The following is a 14658-nucleotide window of genomic DNA, read 5'->3' as shown; positions in this document are numbered from 1 at the left end:
CCATAAAGATTTACAACTTCAGAAACCCTGTACAGGGTCACTATGAGTTGGAATTGATTCTACGACACATAAGCACCACCACCAAAGATAATTTAAAAATGGTTGCCAAAGTACATTAACAGGGAACTTCCAGAGGTTCAAACCAGATTCAAAAAAGGACATGGATATCATTGCTTACATCAGATAGATTTTGTTTGAAAGCAGAGAATACCAGAAAGATGTATAGATGATACAACTTTGCTTGTTGAAAGTAAAGACAACTTAAAATACATACTGATGAATATCAAAGACCACAGCCTTCAGTATGGTTGCACTTCAGTGTAAAGAAGACAAAAATCCTCACAACTGGACCAATAAATAATACCAAGATCATTGAGGAAAGATTGAAGTTGCCAAAGACTTCATTTTGCTTGAATCAGCCATCAACACTCGTGGAAGCAGTAGTCAGGAAATCAAATGACATATTGCATTAGGCAAATCTGCTGCACAAGACCTCTTTAAAGTGTTCAAATGCAATGATGTCAGTTTGAAGATCAAGGTGTACTTGGCCCAAGCCATAATATATTCAATAGCCTTGTATGCATGTGAAAGTTGGACAATTAATAGGGAAGACCTTAGAAGAATTGATGCATTTGAGTAAGTTGTTGGAGAAGAATATTAAAAGTACCATGTACTGCCAGAAGAACAAACAGATCTGTGTTGGAAGAAGTACAATCAGAATGCTCTTTGGAAATCAGGATGACCAGACTTCGTCTTTTATACTTTGGACATACTATAGGGAGGAACCAGTCCCTGGAGAAGGATATCATGCTTGGTAAAGTGGAGGGTCGGTGAAGACAAGGATGTCCCCCAATGAGATGGCTTGTCATAGTGGCAGTAGCAATGGGCTCAAGCATAGCAAGGAGCGTGAGGTTGGTTATAGTTTTGTTGTGTTGTGCATAACGTTGCTATGAGTCTATACCCACTTGACAGCATCTAACAACAACAACAACAACAAAAAAAAACATTACAAGATTAGACAGCCTCATCTTTCTCCTGTGGAGCAACCAATGGGTGTGAACTGCTGACGTGAGGGTAGCAGCCTAATGCTTAGTCCACAGCGCCACCAGGAGATCCATTAAAGTGATGGATTAATAGCATATTATAGAGGTTTGAGTTGGAACGAAAAAGAAACAGATGAAATAAATGATGAGCCACTTCCCTTTTTGGTAGTTTATTTGTAAAAGGAAGAAATGCAATTGAATGGTAAGTGAGCACAAATCAGATTCAAGAGTAGCATTTGATTTCAATCAATGACTGAAACAAAATACTATGAGTTTTTTAATGGAAAACTGATCTGTTCTGTAAATCTTCATCCAATTCACAATATAAAAAGGGTAAACAATTTTTTTTAAATGTAGAGTTTTGTTGGATTTTAGTGTTTGGAGGCTGAAAGGAAGTGCTCTGTGTATAGGCAAAGATTAAAGACTTTGATCTGAGAAATGCATTTTAATTATTTTACTATTATTTAAGTAGTGCATACATCCTTTTAAAAAAACAAAACCAAATGAAAACTGTGTTTAATTCCTTGCTCTGTCATGTAATACATGCATGCTGTTATTTGTTGCTGTTGAGTCAATTCCAATGAATGATGAGTCTATGTGTCGAGAATAGAACTGCTCCATGGGATTGTCAAAGCTGTAAACTTGGTCAAATCCTGATAAATCAGCATTCAACGTTGTTGTTGAGACAGAGTCAGTTCCTACTCCTAGCTATCCTATGTATGGCTTCTGGGGCTTTAATAAGTCTTTTCAGAAGCAGAAAGCCTCATCTGTCTTCCATAAAACAGCTGGTGAGCTTGAACTGCTGATCTTGTGGTTCCCAATCAAACTCCCCTAAATCTGGTGGTTTTCATTTATAGTCTCTGCTGATAATATTAATCAGAGCAGCAGTTCTGGAACATGGAACCAACTGGATTGGCTACAACCAGTCATTTCACAAAGACTGCCAAGGAGCCATCAAAGATGATGATGAGTATCTCTCAGAAGTTATGTGAAGAAATTCTGCAGATCCGCTTTCATAATCCTTCCTTTGTTCTTCAGGCCATTGAGAAACCTTTTATTTGTCCTTTTATTTCAAAACCAAGTAATATTATTCTCTTCCACATTAAAGAATCCCACTTTTAAAACCCCAGCATAGGCATTACATAAAACCCTGAAGCTATAGCATTGTGAATAAAGGTGTTGATGGCTATAGTTGAAGAATTGCCATACTTTAATTCTAAAGTGTTGGCTGGGATATTAGTATGGTATTGGGGAGGTGCAAATAGCAGGGAGAGAGAACATTATGAGTTAATCATTTTTAGTAAAATATCCTCATATATAATTGACTGATGTTCATGTTAAAAAAAACATACTTTACACAAAGAATTCCTTTTAGGGTTCAGAACTGTGTCATTCATATGGTTGTTCTACTGGTATCTCACCTTTCATAGTGTAGGAGGTAGCCTGTATGCTTCATAAATGATCATGATAAACAGTGATCCTTTGGTATTACTATTATTCAGAGCACAAAATTGTTGATGCTCATTTACATATTTAAAAAATTTGGTGTTGGAAAGAAAAAAAAAAAAATTAGCAGATGAGCTAATTATGGGGGAAAAAAAAAAATTAGATGTGTAACAACTTCCAAGACTGAATTTCCTAATAGATAGTCTCAGCGATTGGCTAAAACAAATACCGTCTCTGAAATAAGGGTCATCTTCTGATTGACAATCCTTTTTACTTCTCACTTGCCTTTTGGGCTTCATGGTGTTTGAAAGTATTCAATGTTTATTCAACACCATTGCCCTTAAGGAAATTATAGGAGAGGCAGTCAAGTAAATCATTAAGAATGCACGATAAGGATTGCTATGGCAAAACATTCTTTTTATATGGAATTATTCCTAGGTTAGGAGTTTTGGTGGTACTAGCAGTTCAAACCCACCAACTATTCCTTGGAGGAAGATGAGGCTTTGTGCTACTGTGAGGATCTACAGCCTTGGGAACCCTGTACAGGGTTGCTATGAGTTGGAGTTGACTCAATGGTAGTGAGTTTTGGGCATTGAGATATAAAAAGGGACACTTAAATCAGATGAGAAGTCAATGAAAACCTACCAGACAGGTGACCTTTGAGAGACCAAGATGGCCTAGGGGCAGAGATTCTAGGAAGAACCCAAATTCTATAGGGTCCCATGTACTTGCCTAGGACTTGGTGTATCTTAAATACTCAAAGAGCCAACAAAAAGTTCTAAATAGGGGAGTCCGGTTTTCAAATTAGTACTTTAGAGAAAGCTTTTCAGGTGCAATGTGGAAATTGGAGTGGAGCCTGTGAGACTTGGAGTTGATAAGTAAACAAGTACTCAAGGCTTGAGAACACATAGTTAATGTACAGCACTTCAGTAAAAATGATGAAGGCCTGAGGCTAGGGTTACTTATTTGTCCTGGTTTCTGCAGGACTTGCCTGCATTTAGCACTGAAAGTCCCACATCTTTGTTTAGATTGTCCTGGCTTTTAAAAACTGAGAGCCCCATGTCCCTGGGAATCCCTCGGTCCCATATAACACAGATGGTTTATCACTCTCTCTGAGGCACTGACAGTCTGAGTGAAATGGATAGAAACACTGAGTGGCATTCAGGAAGTAACATTTACAATTAATTGGTTGCTGAAATGATAATGAGATGAAGTGAGAAATCGAAGGCAGTAATAAGGTTTCTAGCTTGGCTGATGGAGGAGCTAGCTGTTCCAAAGTCTAAGATCTATTTAATTATTACTGGTAAATTCTTTCAGTTCATGAACTTTCACCTCTATTTATACCTGAATCAAATGTACATATTTTGTTTCTATGTTAATCATGACGGTGTTCTTTCTTAATTCTATAATTTGGATAGATTAGGATCTGAATAAATCTGTAAAACGCAGTGATTTAGTAGCTCTAGCTTTTGTTGGCATAAGATGGAACTATTTGCAAATAACTAAGGACTTAAAATATTTACTGATGAAGATCAAAGACCACAGCCTTTGTTATGGATTGCATCTCAATGTAAAGAAAACAAAAATCCTCACCATTGGACCAATAAACAACATTCTTATCAACAGAGAAAAGACTGAAGTTGTCAGTAACTTCATTCTTCTTGGATCAACTATCAATACTCATGGAAACAGCAGTCAAGAAATCAAACAAATGACATATTGCATTAGGCAAATCTGCTGCACAAGACCTTTTTAAAGTATTGAAAAGCAAAGTTGTCAGCTTGAGGACTAAAGCCATGATATTTTCAATAACTTCATATGCATGTGAAAGTTGGACAGTAAATAAGGAAGACCATAGAAGAATTGATGCATTTGAGTTATGGTGTTGGAGAAGAATATTGAAAGTGCCATGGGCTGCCCAGAGAACCAACAGATATGTGTTGGAAGAGGTGCAGCCAGAGTGCTCCTTGGAGGCCAGGATGGCCAAACTTCGTCTCTCATACTTCGGACATATTGTCAGGAGAGATCAGTCACTGGAGAAGGATGTCATGTTTGGTAAAGTGGAGGGTCAGAGAAAAAGAGGAAGACCCCCAATGAGATGGATTGGCAAAATGGCAGCAAAATGGGCTCAAGTGTGGCAACGATAGTGAGATTGGCCCAGGATCGGACAGTGTTTTGTTCTGCTGTGCATAAGGTCACTATGAGTTGGCATTGACTCGATGGCACCTAACAAAACAACATGTGGTAGGGGGGAATCCTGGTGTGGAGCTCTAGGGTACGTACTGGACTACTAACCACAAAGTGTGGCTCAAACACACCAGTCACTACTTGGCAACCCTATACAGGGTCTCTATGAGTCAAGACCAACTAGATGGCATACAACATGTGGAAGGAGGAAGGCAATCTGCATACCCAAAGTGTTTAAGTATTTTAAATTGTTAGTAGAGGTTTGAATTTTACAGTCCAGCCCCTAGAAGTGGTCTGTTTGTTTTGACATAAATACATCATGACCCCCAGAGGCTTGTTGGGCTTGTTCTCTCAATCTGGCAAGGATATATTAACTTTAGCTTCTCATTTATCTTATGAAGCAATTTATAAGTGATGCCATTTAGAAAAATCCAGGGGGAGAAATAAAAGTAGCTAGTCAGCTTATTTTGAGAGATGCAATATGATATTTGTGGTTTTGTGCTTTTTATAATTTTATTTTTTTTTCATGAATGATGGATAACGTTCTTTGTTTTTTGTTTTTTACTAGCTTGATTGTGGAAGCCACAGATAAAGGGATGCCCCAGCTTTCTGCTACAAGTTTGGTCAGGATAAGGGTGATTGATATAAATGACAATGCCCCAACTTTCCTTCCCTCTGAAGCAGTAGAAGTGGCAGAAAGTAAGTATGGCAATTAGGTATAGCGGGTTTGATTACCTTTGTGATATCCTCTCCCTTTTTTGTCAGTCAAACACTATATTATATATGAGTATTAATCCTCAAAACCATGCAAGACAGATAAGCTGGTCTTCATTTTACTAAATAAGAAATGGATTGGTCAGAAGTTAAACATTGCATGTCAATGTAACTAAAGGTTAAAGCTGGAATTTGCATTTAGATTAGTAGTAGGTCTGTTCCTCATGTTCTGCCACTGTTCCCCACAACTGCCATTTATGTAAAGATGTTTCTTAATAATTGAACTACCTGTAAACAGCTTTTAGATCTACTCTCTGAAGAATTATATTTGGTTGACTCTGAAGAGCTCTAAAGCTCCTCTGAAATATAGCAATGCTCTTTGACTCAGAACTTTGTCAATCTTTGCTGTACACTAATGACAATAAATGAAGCAAACTTAAAGTTGGTTGCATAAGGTGATCATTTCCCCCTAGATTTAGACAATTGAAGAGTTTTTGTTTTATTTTACCACTTGAGTGGTAAAGGTTGAGAATATAATTTTTAAATGATATATATTATTGTGGCTGCTGGGTCAGTTCCAACTTCATAGAAGCCTGGTATAGAGGTTCCGAGAGCAGCTGGTATGTTTGAACTGCCAACTTTGCAGTAGCAGTCCAATGCTTATCCCATATAGTACCACATCAGGGCTTAAGGGATACATGGATTCATCTTAACTGATTGGGCCTATACAATGACTCTATGCTCTGTGATATTAAATGTTATCAGTGGCCAATGACTGTACTAGTAGAACCCAGCCTAGTTCTTTATAGCTGAAGTTGATAATAATGGTGGTCCCTCTCTTACATCTCTCTCTCCCCTTTCATATGTAATACAAATATGTTCCTGATATTCCAAACAAATTATAATCATCAGCACTCATAGAGGGATGCCTTCAGATATCTCTATACATGGGAAGTCAAACTCTCTTTCATTTTTTCTCTCATATGTATATATTTCTATTTGTCTTTATCATAAATGTTGTTGTTAGGTGCCGTCTAGTCAGTTCCAATCCATAGCAACACTATGCATGAATAAAACGCTGTCTGGTCCTGCACCATCCTATATACTATTTTGAAACTCATGCTTTATTGTTAAAGTGCAACAATATACCCAATATAGCACAAGGGCAAACTATATAAATTATAACATACTGAATGGAGTAAGATGTGGTTGGTGTACATCAAGAATGTTCAAGCTTGAAATCTGAAATTTATGGGTCTCATATACAGTGGAACTATTCTGAATATTTTGGAATGTTCTTTCACCTATACTATATCTGTAAGCTTAAAGACAAAATACCTTTCAGAGCCAGTTTAGGCTGGATAACACATAAACCAAAGTCAAACCCACTACCATTGAATTGATTCCAACTCATACTATAGGTTTAGGGTTTCTGAGGCTGTAATTCTTTATGAGAACAGAAAGCTTCATCTTTCTCCCATTAGGTGGCTGGTGGGTTTGAACTGCCCACCTTGTGGCTAGCAGTCTGGCATCTTATCATGAGACCGTTTGTGATTTTTTTGTTGTGTGTGAGCAATATTAGAGATTTGTTTTCATCATGAGTACTATGTATACTTTGTCTTGATAGGCTTGATAATTTTTTAATTTGGATTTTAAGTGAAGGAAGACATGTGTGTGCTATTTCAAAATAAATTATATTATGAAATAAATTCAAGGCCCTCAGCCACCTTTCAGGTCTAGAATGGAACACACCCTCATGGCCCAATTTTCTGTCAAGCGATAAAACAACAACACTAGTAAAGTATGCTCACCATAGACTGGGTAACCATTCAAGATCAAAAGGGCAACATTTACATAGGGACAAAGTTCAGACTGATTCAGAAGGAGGGTGAATGGAAATAAGAACCAGAGTGACATAGTGGGATAACTATTGTCACATAAAAGGGATTGCAGTTATTAAGATGAAAAAATATATATGATATATTGAATGCAAAATAATTTGATCTGCTCTGTAAACCTTCACTCAATTCACAATTAAAATTTTCAAAAGCAAATTAATAAAATATGTTTTTTTTTAAAATAATTACAAGGAAATAAGTATCTATTTTTAACTTTAGTATCCAAATAATTTCATTAAAACCTGCCTACTCTGGAAACCCTATACAGGGCCACTATGGGTCAGAACCAACTTGATGGTACTTAACAACAACAACTCTGGTAGCATAGTGATTACGAATCAGGCTGCTAACCTCAGGGTCAGCAGTTCGAAACTACCAGCGTTCCGCGGGAGAAAGATGAGGCTTTCTGCTCCTGTAAAGATTTACAGCCTTGGAAACCCTGTACAGGGTCACTGTGAGTCGGAACTGACTCAACGGCACATAACCACCACCACTCTTCAAAAGTTTAGTTTGTACTAAAGTTTAAAATAATAGCCTTCTTCCCACCTTCCTCCTCTTTAAATATATCAGTTTGATACAGAAATGATATACTACAAATAAGTGGCTTAGAATTGTTCTTGGTTCTAAAATTAGTTGTTTCATAAGCATTTGATGAAAAGTATAATAGAAAAATTGAGTAAACCATACCTCCTCAATTCCCTTCTCAGTGGTAAATTTTTGCTTTTATTGAGCTCATAAATTCTTCAGAGTTTTTGTTCAGTTCATAACAAGTTATGCATGAAAATATGCCTGGAAATAGCAAATCATTTTGGACTTAAATAAAAATTCTTGGATTGAATTATTAAAGAAATGTATTTCAAGGGACGTACTTTAATGAAGACTGACATTGGCCATGATTATTTCAGATTCTTTGCCTGGTGTAGTTGTGACTCGGGTATCAGTTCATGATGTGGATTTGAATCCAGCTTTCATCTTTAGTTTCACCAAAGAATGTAATCCTAGAACTAAGTTTGCTATTGATCCGAATACTGGAGCCGTGATTCTGGTAAAAGCATTGGATTTTGAAGAAGCTACTGAATATGAACTGTTCATCCAAGTTTCTGATTTGGTGCACCACGTGGAGGGAATGCTACTGATCCGTGTATTGGATGTCAATGATAACCCACCAGTGTTTTCTCCAGATTTCTATCAGGTAAAGAACTTAGACAGCTGATGGAACCAAAGACAAAACTAGAAAGAACAATCTAAACTTTCCACTGTTGGTGGACAATTTAGGTAAACAGTAGTCACTATTTTTAGTGCCTAAATGAATGGTGTGGGTTTTATGTTTAATATCATGGATGCTATAAGATCATTTAAATACATATGGAATTGAATGTAGGCATGCCTCAGAAATATTGCAGGTTTGGTACCTGACCACTGCAATACAGTGAACATTGTAATAAAGTAAGTCACGTGATTTTTTTGTTTGTTTGTTTGGCTTTCCAATGCATATAAAAGTAATGTTTATATGATATTGTAGTCTATAAAGTATGCAGTAACATTATGAAAGATTTTGAAATATTGTGAGAATTGCTAAAATGTGCCACAGAGACACACAATGAACACATGCTGTTGAAAAAAGACAGTGGTAGAATTGCTTGGCACATAGTTGCCACAAACTTACAATTTGTAAAAAATGTAATATCTACAAAGAGCAATGAAGTGAAGCATAATAAAATGATCTATGCCTGTATTTCATTACATTAATTTTAAGTAAGTGTGTATGTCATTGTTATTGTTAAATTTTTTTTTTTTTTTTTAAGCTATTAGATACGAGATTCTAGTTGTTAAATAACTGGAGCTTGCCTAACATTGCAAAGTCACAGATAAGACAATAAATGGTAGTTTGGACTATTTATCAGTAATTCAGGAAAATACTTTCTTGGTATATTTTTGGAATACGTTGATTAACATCATACAGAAACAAATTATAAATAGATTTGTAGAGTGGTTATTTTGTGTTGTTAGAGCATAGTGTATGTTTCTAGAAGACAATGATAGCATTCTACTAAATGACTTGATGGCAACTAACAACAACAAATGCTTGAAAATCGGTCCCAGGACCCTTGAATGTAACAAATGCAAAACTGAAGTGCAAACAAGTAATGATCTGCCACGATGTTTGTTTGAATCATTATATAGCAGTGCACATACTAACTCTTTTCTAATAGAAATACTCAAGAAGGAACATTTTTTGTAATAAAAGTTAAATGGAATGAAGTTAAATTTTTGTTTTGTTTTTCTGAATCTTTGGACCTTTTTTCAACTTATCAACTATGCAAATTAATATGACTCAAAAAGACAGGTTCTTTGTATATTTCCATAGTCAAAATGACTAAAATCTCTTATTCTGACCCTGTTTATGAAAATATATTTCCCCTTTAGGTAAAATGTTCTTTTTTCTTTTTCCCTCTCAGGTGACAGTTCCAGAGTCAGCCCCTGTGGGGTACTCAGTGCTGACTGTATCAGCCGAGGACTTGGACAGCAACCAGAATGTTTCCTACAGAATCCTCTCTTCTTCTAAGGAATTCTCAATTGACCCTAGGAATGGTGCGTTTTTCACAATAGCTTTAATCTTCAATGGTTTGCATTAAAGAGAGAACACTAGAAATCACCCTTCCTAAATGCTCTTAAAATAGCCTCCCAGCCACACCCCCATATTTTTTTCTTTACATCAAATGTTGAAATAGCAGTTCTCAGTGTTATTTCTCTTCTCCAACCATATCTGGAAAGCAAAAGAAGTCAATTAAATGCTCAGGAGTTCAGAGACCCCAACAGAGTCTGTCCATCAGTCCAACCAAGCAGAGTCTGAGTGACTATCTCAGGTCTCCTCTAGAATCAAAATGAAGTCTAGGGGACAGATTTTGTACTTAGGGCTTACTTTTATTAGAATTAGAAAGCCTTTTTTTTTTCTTCTTTTTTTCCGAGCCAAGAAATATGTTCAATAAGGACAACAAAAATCAAAAAAGAAAATTACTTAAGCATCTCTTCTAAGAAAAAGTCATTGTGGAGTCTTACAAAGACTCTTTGTATTTTATCAGAGACCAAGACATTTGTGGCTATGAAATGCTTTCAGGCAAATGACTCCAGGTTAGAGTCAATAAGCAGGGGACAGAGAAATGGTAGCAGTGAGTGTACATTTAACACTGAATTTGATAAGGAAGAAGAATTAGCACAACACTGTTTCCAGAAGAGCACTGTCTAGAAAAGGCACACACCACACCAGGCGTTCCTGTCTCTCCCCTCATTGCATCATTTCAGCAGTGAGATTTGATTTCAAAATTAGCCTCTCGATTACCTGAAAGGAGAATTTAGTCTCAGGTTTTAATATGAGAGCCAGTGGATATTGTAACAGTGCTGCCACAGCCTGTGGATGGCTGACTGCTGAAGGAATACAAACAAATCAGAAGTTCCGTGCTTCCCCTTACCTGTTCTCTATACTCTGCTGGCCCTGACAACAGCAAATTGCAGCGTACGAGGTGTTCCCTTTGAACACTATAACATAGAGACATTTTTGCTTGTTGTATGTTATCAATAAATTTTGCAAATTAGATATGAATTAGAATGTTTCTAAAACATTAAATATTGTCAGGATAATTTAGTCTCACAGTGAAACTTTAACTGACATGAAGCATTGAAATGGCAGCATTTTGCATTCTTAAAACATTTTTCTTAGTACAATACTATTGCGCATATATATATATATATATATATATATATATATATATATATATATATTTAAAATACATGCTGTTATATTTGAAACAATAGCATGTATTAAATAGATTTCACCAATAAGGGAAGAATTCATTTGCTGAAATAACCAAGAGCTTTTGGGAAGACAGCTTCATAATTAAGCTGTAACGGTAACTCTGTATTATCATACTTCTACTTTTATTTGCCAAGAGTGAGTATCGACTAGTATTTCCAGAATTAATTACTTTATGCTAGAATGTCTCTATATAAGTGTTAATAGGAAATAGAATGGAATACACAATTTTCAAATAAGAATATATTTTCTTTAAAAATGGTGATTAAACACCTTGCTATACAAAAGTAAAATTTAAGAGAAATTTGTGTCATAGGCAACCTTAAGCAGAGAATACCATAATTGTTAATTCTGTATCTTAAGTGTTATAAAAATATGAATATAATAATTTAAGATTTCTACTTGAAGTTAATATTGATTCTCATTTAGATAACAAACCTAAAAACTAACTAAACACACAGTAGATTTTTAATAAATATTAACTATAAACGGACAATGAAAAATTAATTTCACAGGTCTGTATGTCTTGCTTTTCAGGTACAATATTTACCATCCATCCTGTATTACTTCTGGATAAAATATCATCAATACAATTACTTGTTGAAGCCAGCGATGGTGGGAATCCTGAGCTGAGTGCTCTTGCATTAGTATTAATAGAAATACAGGACATGAACAACTATGGTCCTGAGTTTACAACAGAACACTACAATCTTAGTTTGAGTGAAGATACCCTAATTGGAGGCACACTTGTCACATTTTCAACCTTTGACCATGACTGGATCCATGAAAACACACATGTTGAATATGCCATCATCAATGGTAATTCACAGAATTTTTTCCACGTGGAAACTAGTTTCACTCCTCTAGATTATCCTTACACTCAAGTTGGGCATGTTGTTCTGGTTCACAGTTTGGACAGCGAAGCAATTCCCAGACATCAGCTTGTCATTCTGGCATTTGACCATGGTTGCCCTCCCTTGAGTTCTACAGCCATCATATCCATAGAAGTACTTGATGTCAATGATAATCCACCTAAATTTACTCATCTGGAATATCATGCCCACATCAAGGAAAGTACCCCAGTAGGGAGTCACATCTCTGTGGTCTCAGCAAATGACTGTGACATAGGTTCAAATGCTGAAATCTTCTACCACTTAATCTCTGGAAATGAAAGGGGCAATTTCCAGTTAGAAGAAAAAACTGGAATTCTGTATTTGATCAAACCTCTGGATTATGAGGAAACAATAAAATTCACTTTAACGGTCCAAGCTTCAGATAAAGAAAAGAAACATTTTGCTTTTGCAGTTGTATTTATCAATGTTCTGGATGATAATGACCACTCACCTCAGTTCATGTTCCCAAAAGTGAACTGTGTTGTTCCAGAAAATCTGCCTGTGTCTTCTACAATATGTTCTGTAAATGCTTTGGATTTTGACACAGGTCCTTATGGAGAATTGACATATTCTATTTTGTCACCCTGTTTTAGTACTGTTGGACAATCTTATGGTCATGATCTCTTCCTCATTGATCCTTTTACCGGAGATATTCATGCTAAGCAAATCCTTGACTATGAACTTCAAAATAAATACTGCATCACAGTTCAAGCAAAAGACAAAGGTGATTCAACAGCCTCCTTAATGGTATGGGTGGATGTTGAAGGGATAGATGAATTTGAACCTATTTTCACCCAAGATCAATATTTTTTCAGCCTCCCAGACAACAGTAAAGTAAGACAGTTGATTGGTAAAGTGGAAGCAACAGATGTAGATGCTGGTATTGATGGAGTTATCCTTTACTCCCTGGGATCCTCATCTCCTTTCTTTTCAGTAAATAAAACTAATGGAAATATCTATTTGACTAGAGCCCTTCCTCCAGTAAAAAGTCAAGTTAGTAAAGAAGACACCATTGAAATGAACATAATCGCTCACAGTCCAAAACTGGATTCCAAGTTTACATCTTGCACTGTTTTTGTAAATGTGACCTTTTCTCCTGAAGGAAAGCACTCAGCAATATTAGCCAACAGCTTTTCAATCATGCTTATGGTCTCCTTCCTAGCATTTCTGTTGCTGGTATTCATTCTTATTATACTAGTTTTAAGACATAAACAAAAAGATTCAGTAAGCAATTATGAGGAAAAGAAAACCTCATCTTCCATAGATGTCAATTTGAGATTGACTGGGGATGCCAACATGCTCAATGCCTTCCAGAAAATGAATGATTGTAGTAAGGATGTGGTGTCCATGGACTCCACGCCTGAATGGTTGAATTTAGTAAGCATCATGGAGAAGGACATAATCCAACTTTACAGGCACTCAAATTCCAGTGGCCACTGTTCTGTGGAAGGAGAAAGTGCAGAAGATAAGGAAATCCAGAGGATAAATGAACACCCTTACAGGAAGGGCTCTGATTCAGCCCTGAGTGATCGGGATTCCAGAGTGCCAGACTCTGGAATCCCAAGGGACTCAGACCAGCTCTCCTGCTTATCTGGAGAAACTGACTTGGCAGTCACCGCAGAACCAGCAGAAACCAGTCATATCTTGGAGGCAAGAAATGGAGGAGGAGGCCGTGACACAACCTATGTTCAAAATGATTTGGTACCCCATGCACTTCAGAAGACAGAAGTAAAAGAGAACATCCTAGCTGATGTCAGAAAAGATTACATCCTCATTCCAGGTGATAAGGAGCCAAGAGGTGCAGTTCCTTCTACTCTCATAACATCTGCCCATGAAGTAAGGGGCAGCAGTACTTGGGATCATCTCCTCACTTGGGAACCCAAGTTTCAAACTCTTGCCTCTGTATTTAATGATATAGCCAAACTGAAAGATGAACATTTGCATATGCCTGGTATTCCAAAAGAGAAGAAACCACTTGTGTTCCCACCACCTTTGATAACAGCAATAGCCCAACCTGGAATTAAAGCAGTTCCACCAAGAATGCCAGCCATAACTTCAGGGCAGGTACTTCAGAAAGACCCAGGATCGCCTGCTCTCTACCATCTCAGTTCTCTGCCACAAGCTATGACTCCTAGTTTTTCTCCATCTCTTTCCCTATTGACCATACAGACTCCTACCGTGTCTCCACTGTTGTCAAATATGGAATTATTAGGAACACATACAAGTGGTACATGCCATGAACAGAAAGCAGAAGATGAAGTTCAAATATAAAACAACTTAGAACCCAAATGCACACCTTCAGTCATCAATGACTGAACAAAGTGTCCTCCTGCAAGCACCTCAAGATTGGGAGATTCTGATCTAAGAGCAAGTGATTTATTGCTGGGTTTTAGAAACCGCCCTCCGCAGCCTTACCCATTTAAGTATCTCAAATATCTTCCAGTCTTAAAAAGAAGTTACCTTCCTCTATAAACCTTTATGTTTGGCTCAGAACCCAAATTTGCATATAGCAAGTAGTGTGTAGTCTGTTATACTTGGTTTTCTGTATGATTAGCTTTGCAATAGAGACAATGAACTTTACTGACTGCCAGATTGTTTATGTGAAAATAAAGAGAAATAAAGTGTGGTGCTTTATTTATAAAGTATGGTCACATGACTACTGGCTA

At 36.7% G+C, this 14658-nt stretch overlaps 1 protein-coding gene across 1 annotated transcript in view; it reads left to right on the top strand.

Moving 5' to 3' along the window:
• DCHS2 (dachsous cadherin-related 2) overlaps positions 1-14263 on the top strand; it is a 192027-nt gene extending 177764 nt beyond the window's left edge. Inside the window, exons 19-22 of the mRNA XM_006867930.1 lie at positions 5245-5375; positions 8194-8480; positions 9748-9880; positions 11637-14263. Coding sequence (XP_006867992.1) covers positions 5245-5375; positions 8194-8480; positions 9748-9880; positions 11637-14263 — 3178 coding nt within the window. The remainder of the gene's footprint in view (positions 1-5244; positions 5376-8193; positions 8481-9747; positions 9881-11636) is intronic.
• The last annotated feature ends 395 nt before the right edge of the window (positions 14264-14658 follow it).

The sequence above is a fragment of the Chrysochloris asiatica genome, unplaced genomic scaffold (assembly GCF_000296735.1).
Source record: "Chrysochloris asiatica unplaced genomic scaffold, ChrAsi1.0 scaffold00112, whole genome shotgun sequence".
NCBI lineage: Eukaryota > Metazoa > Chordata > Mammalia > Afrosoricida > Chrysochloridae > Chrysochloris > Chrysochloris asiatica.
This window is presented reverse-complemented; position numbering and strand designations above follow the sequence as displayed.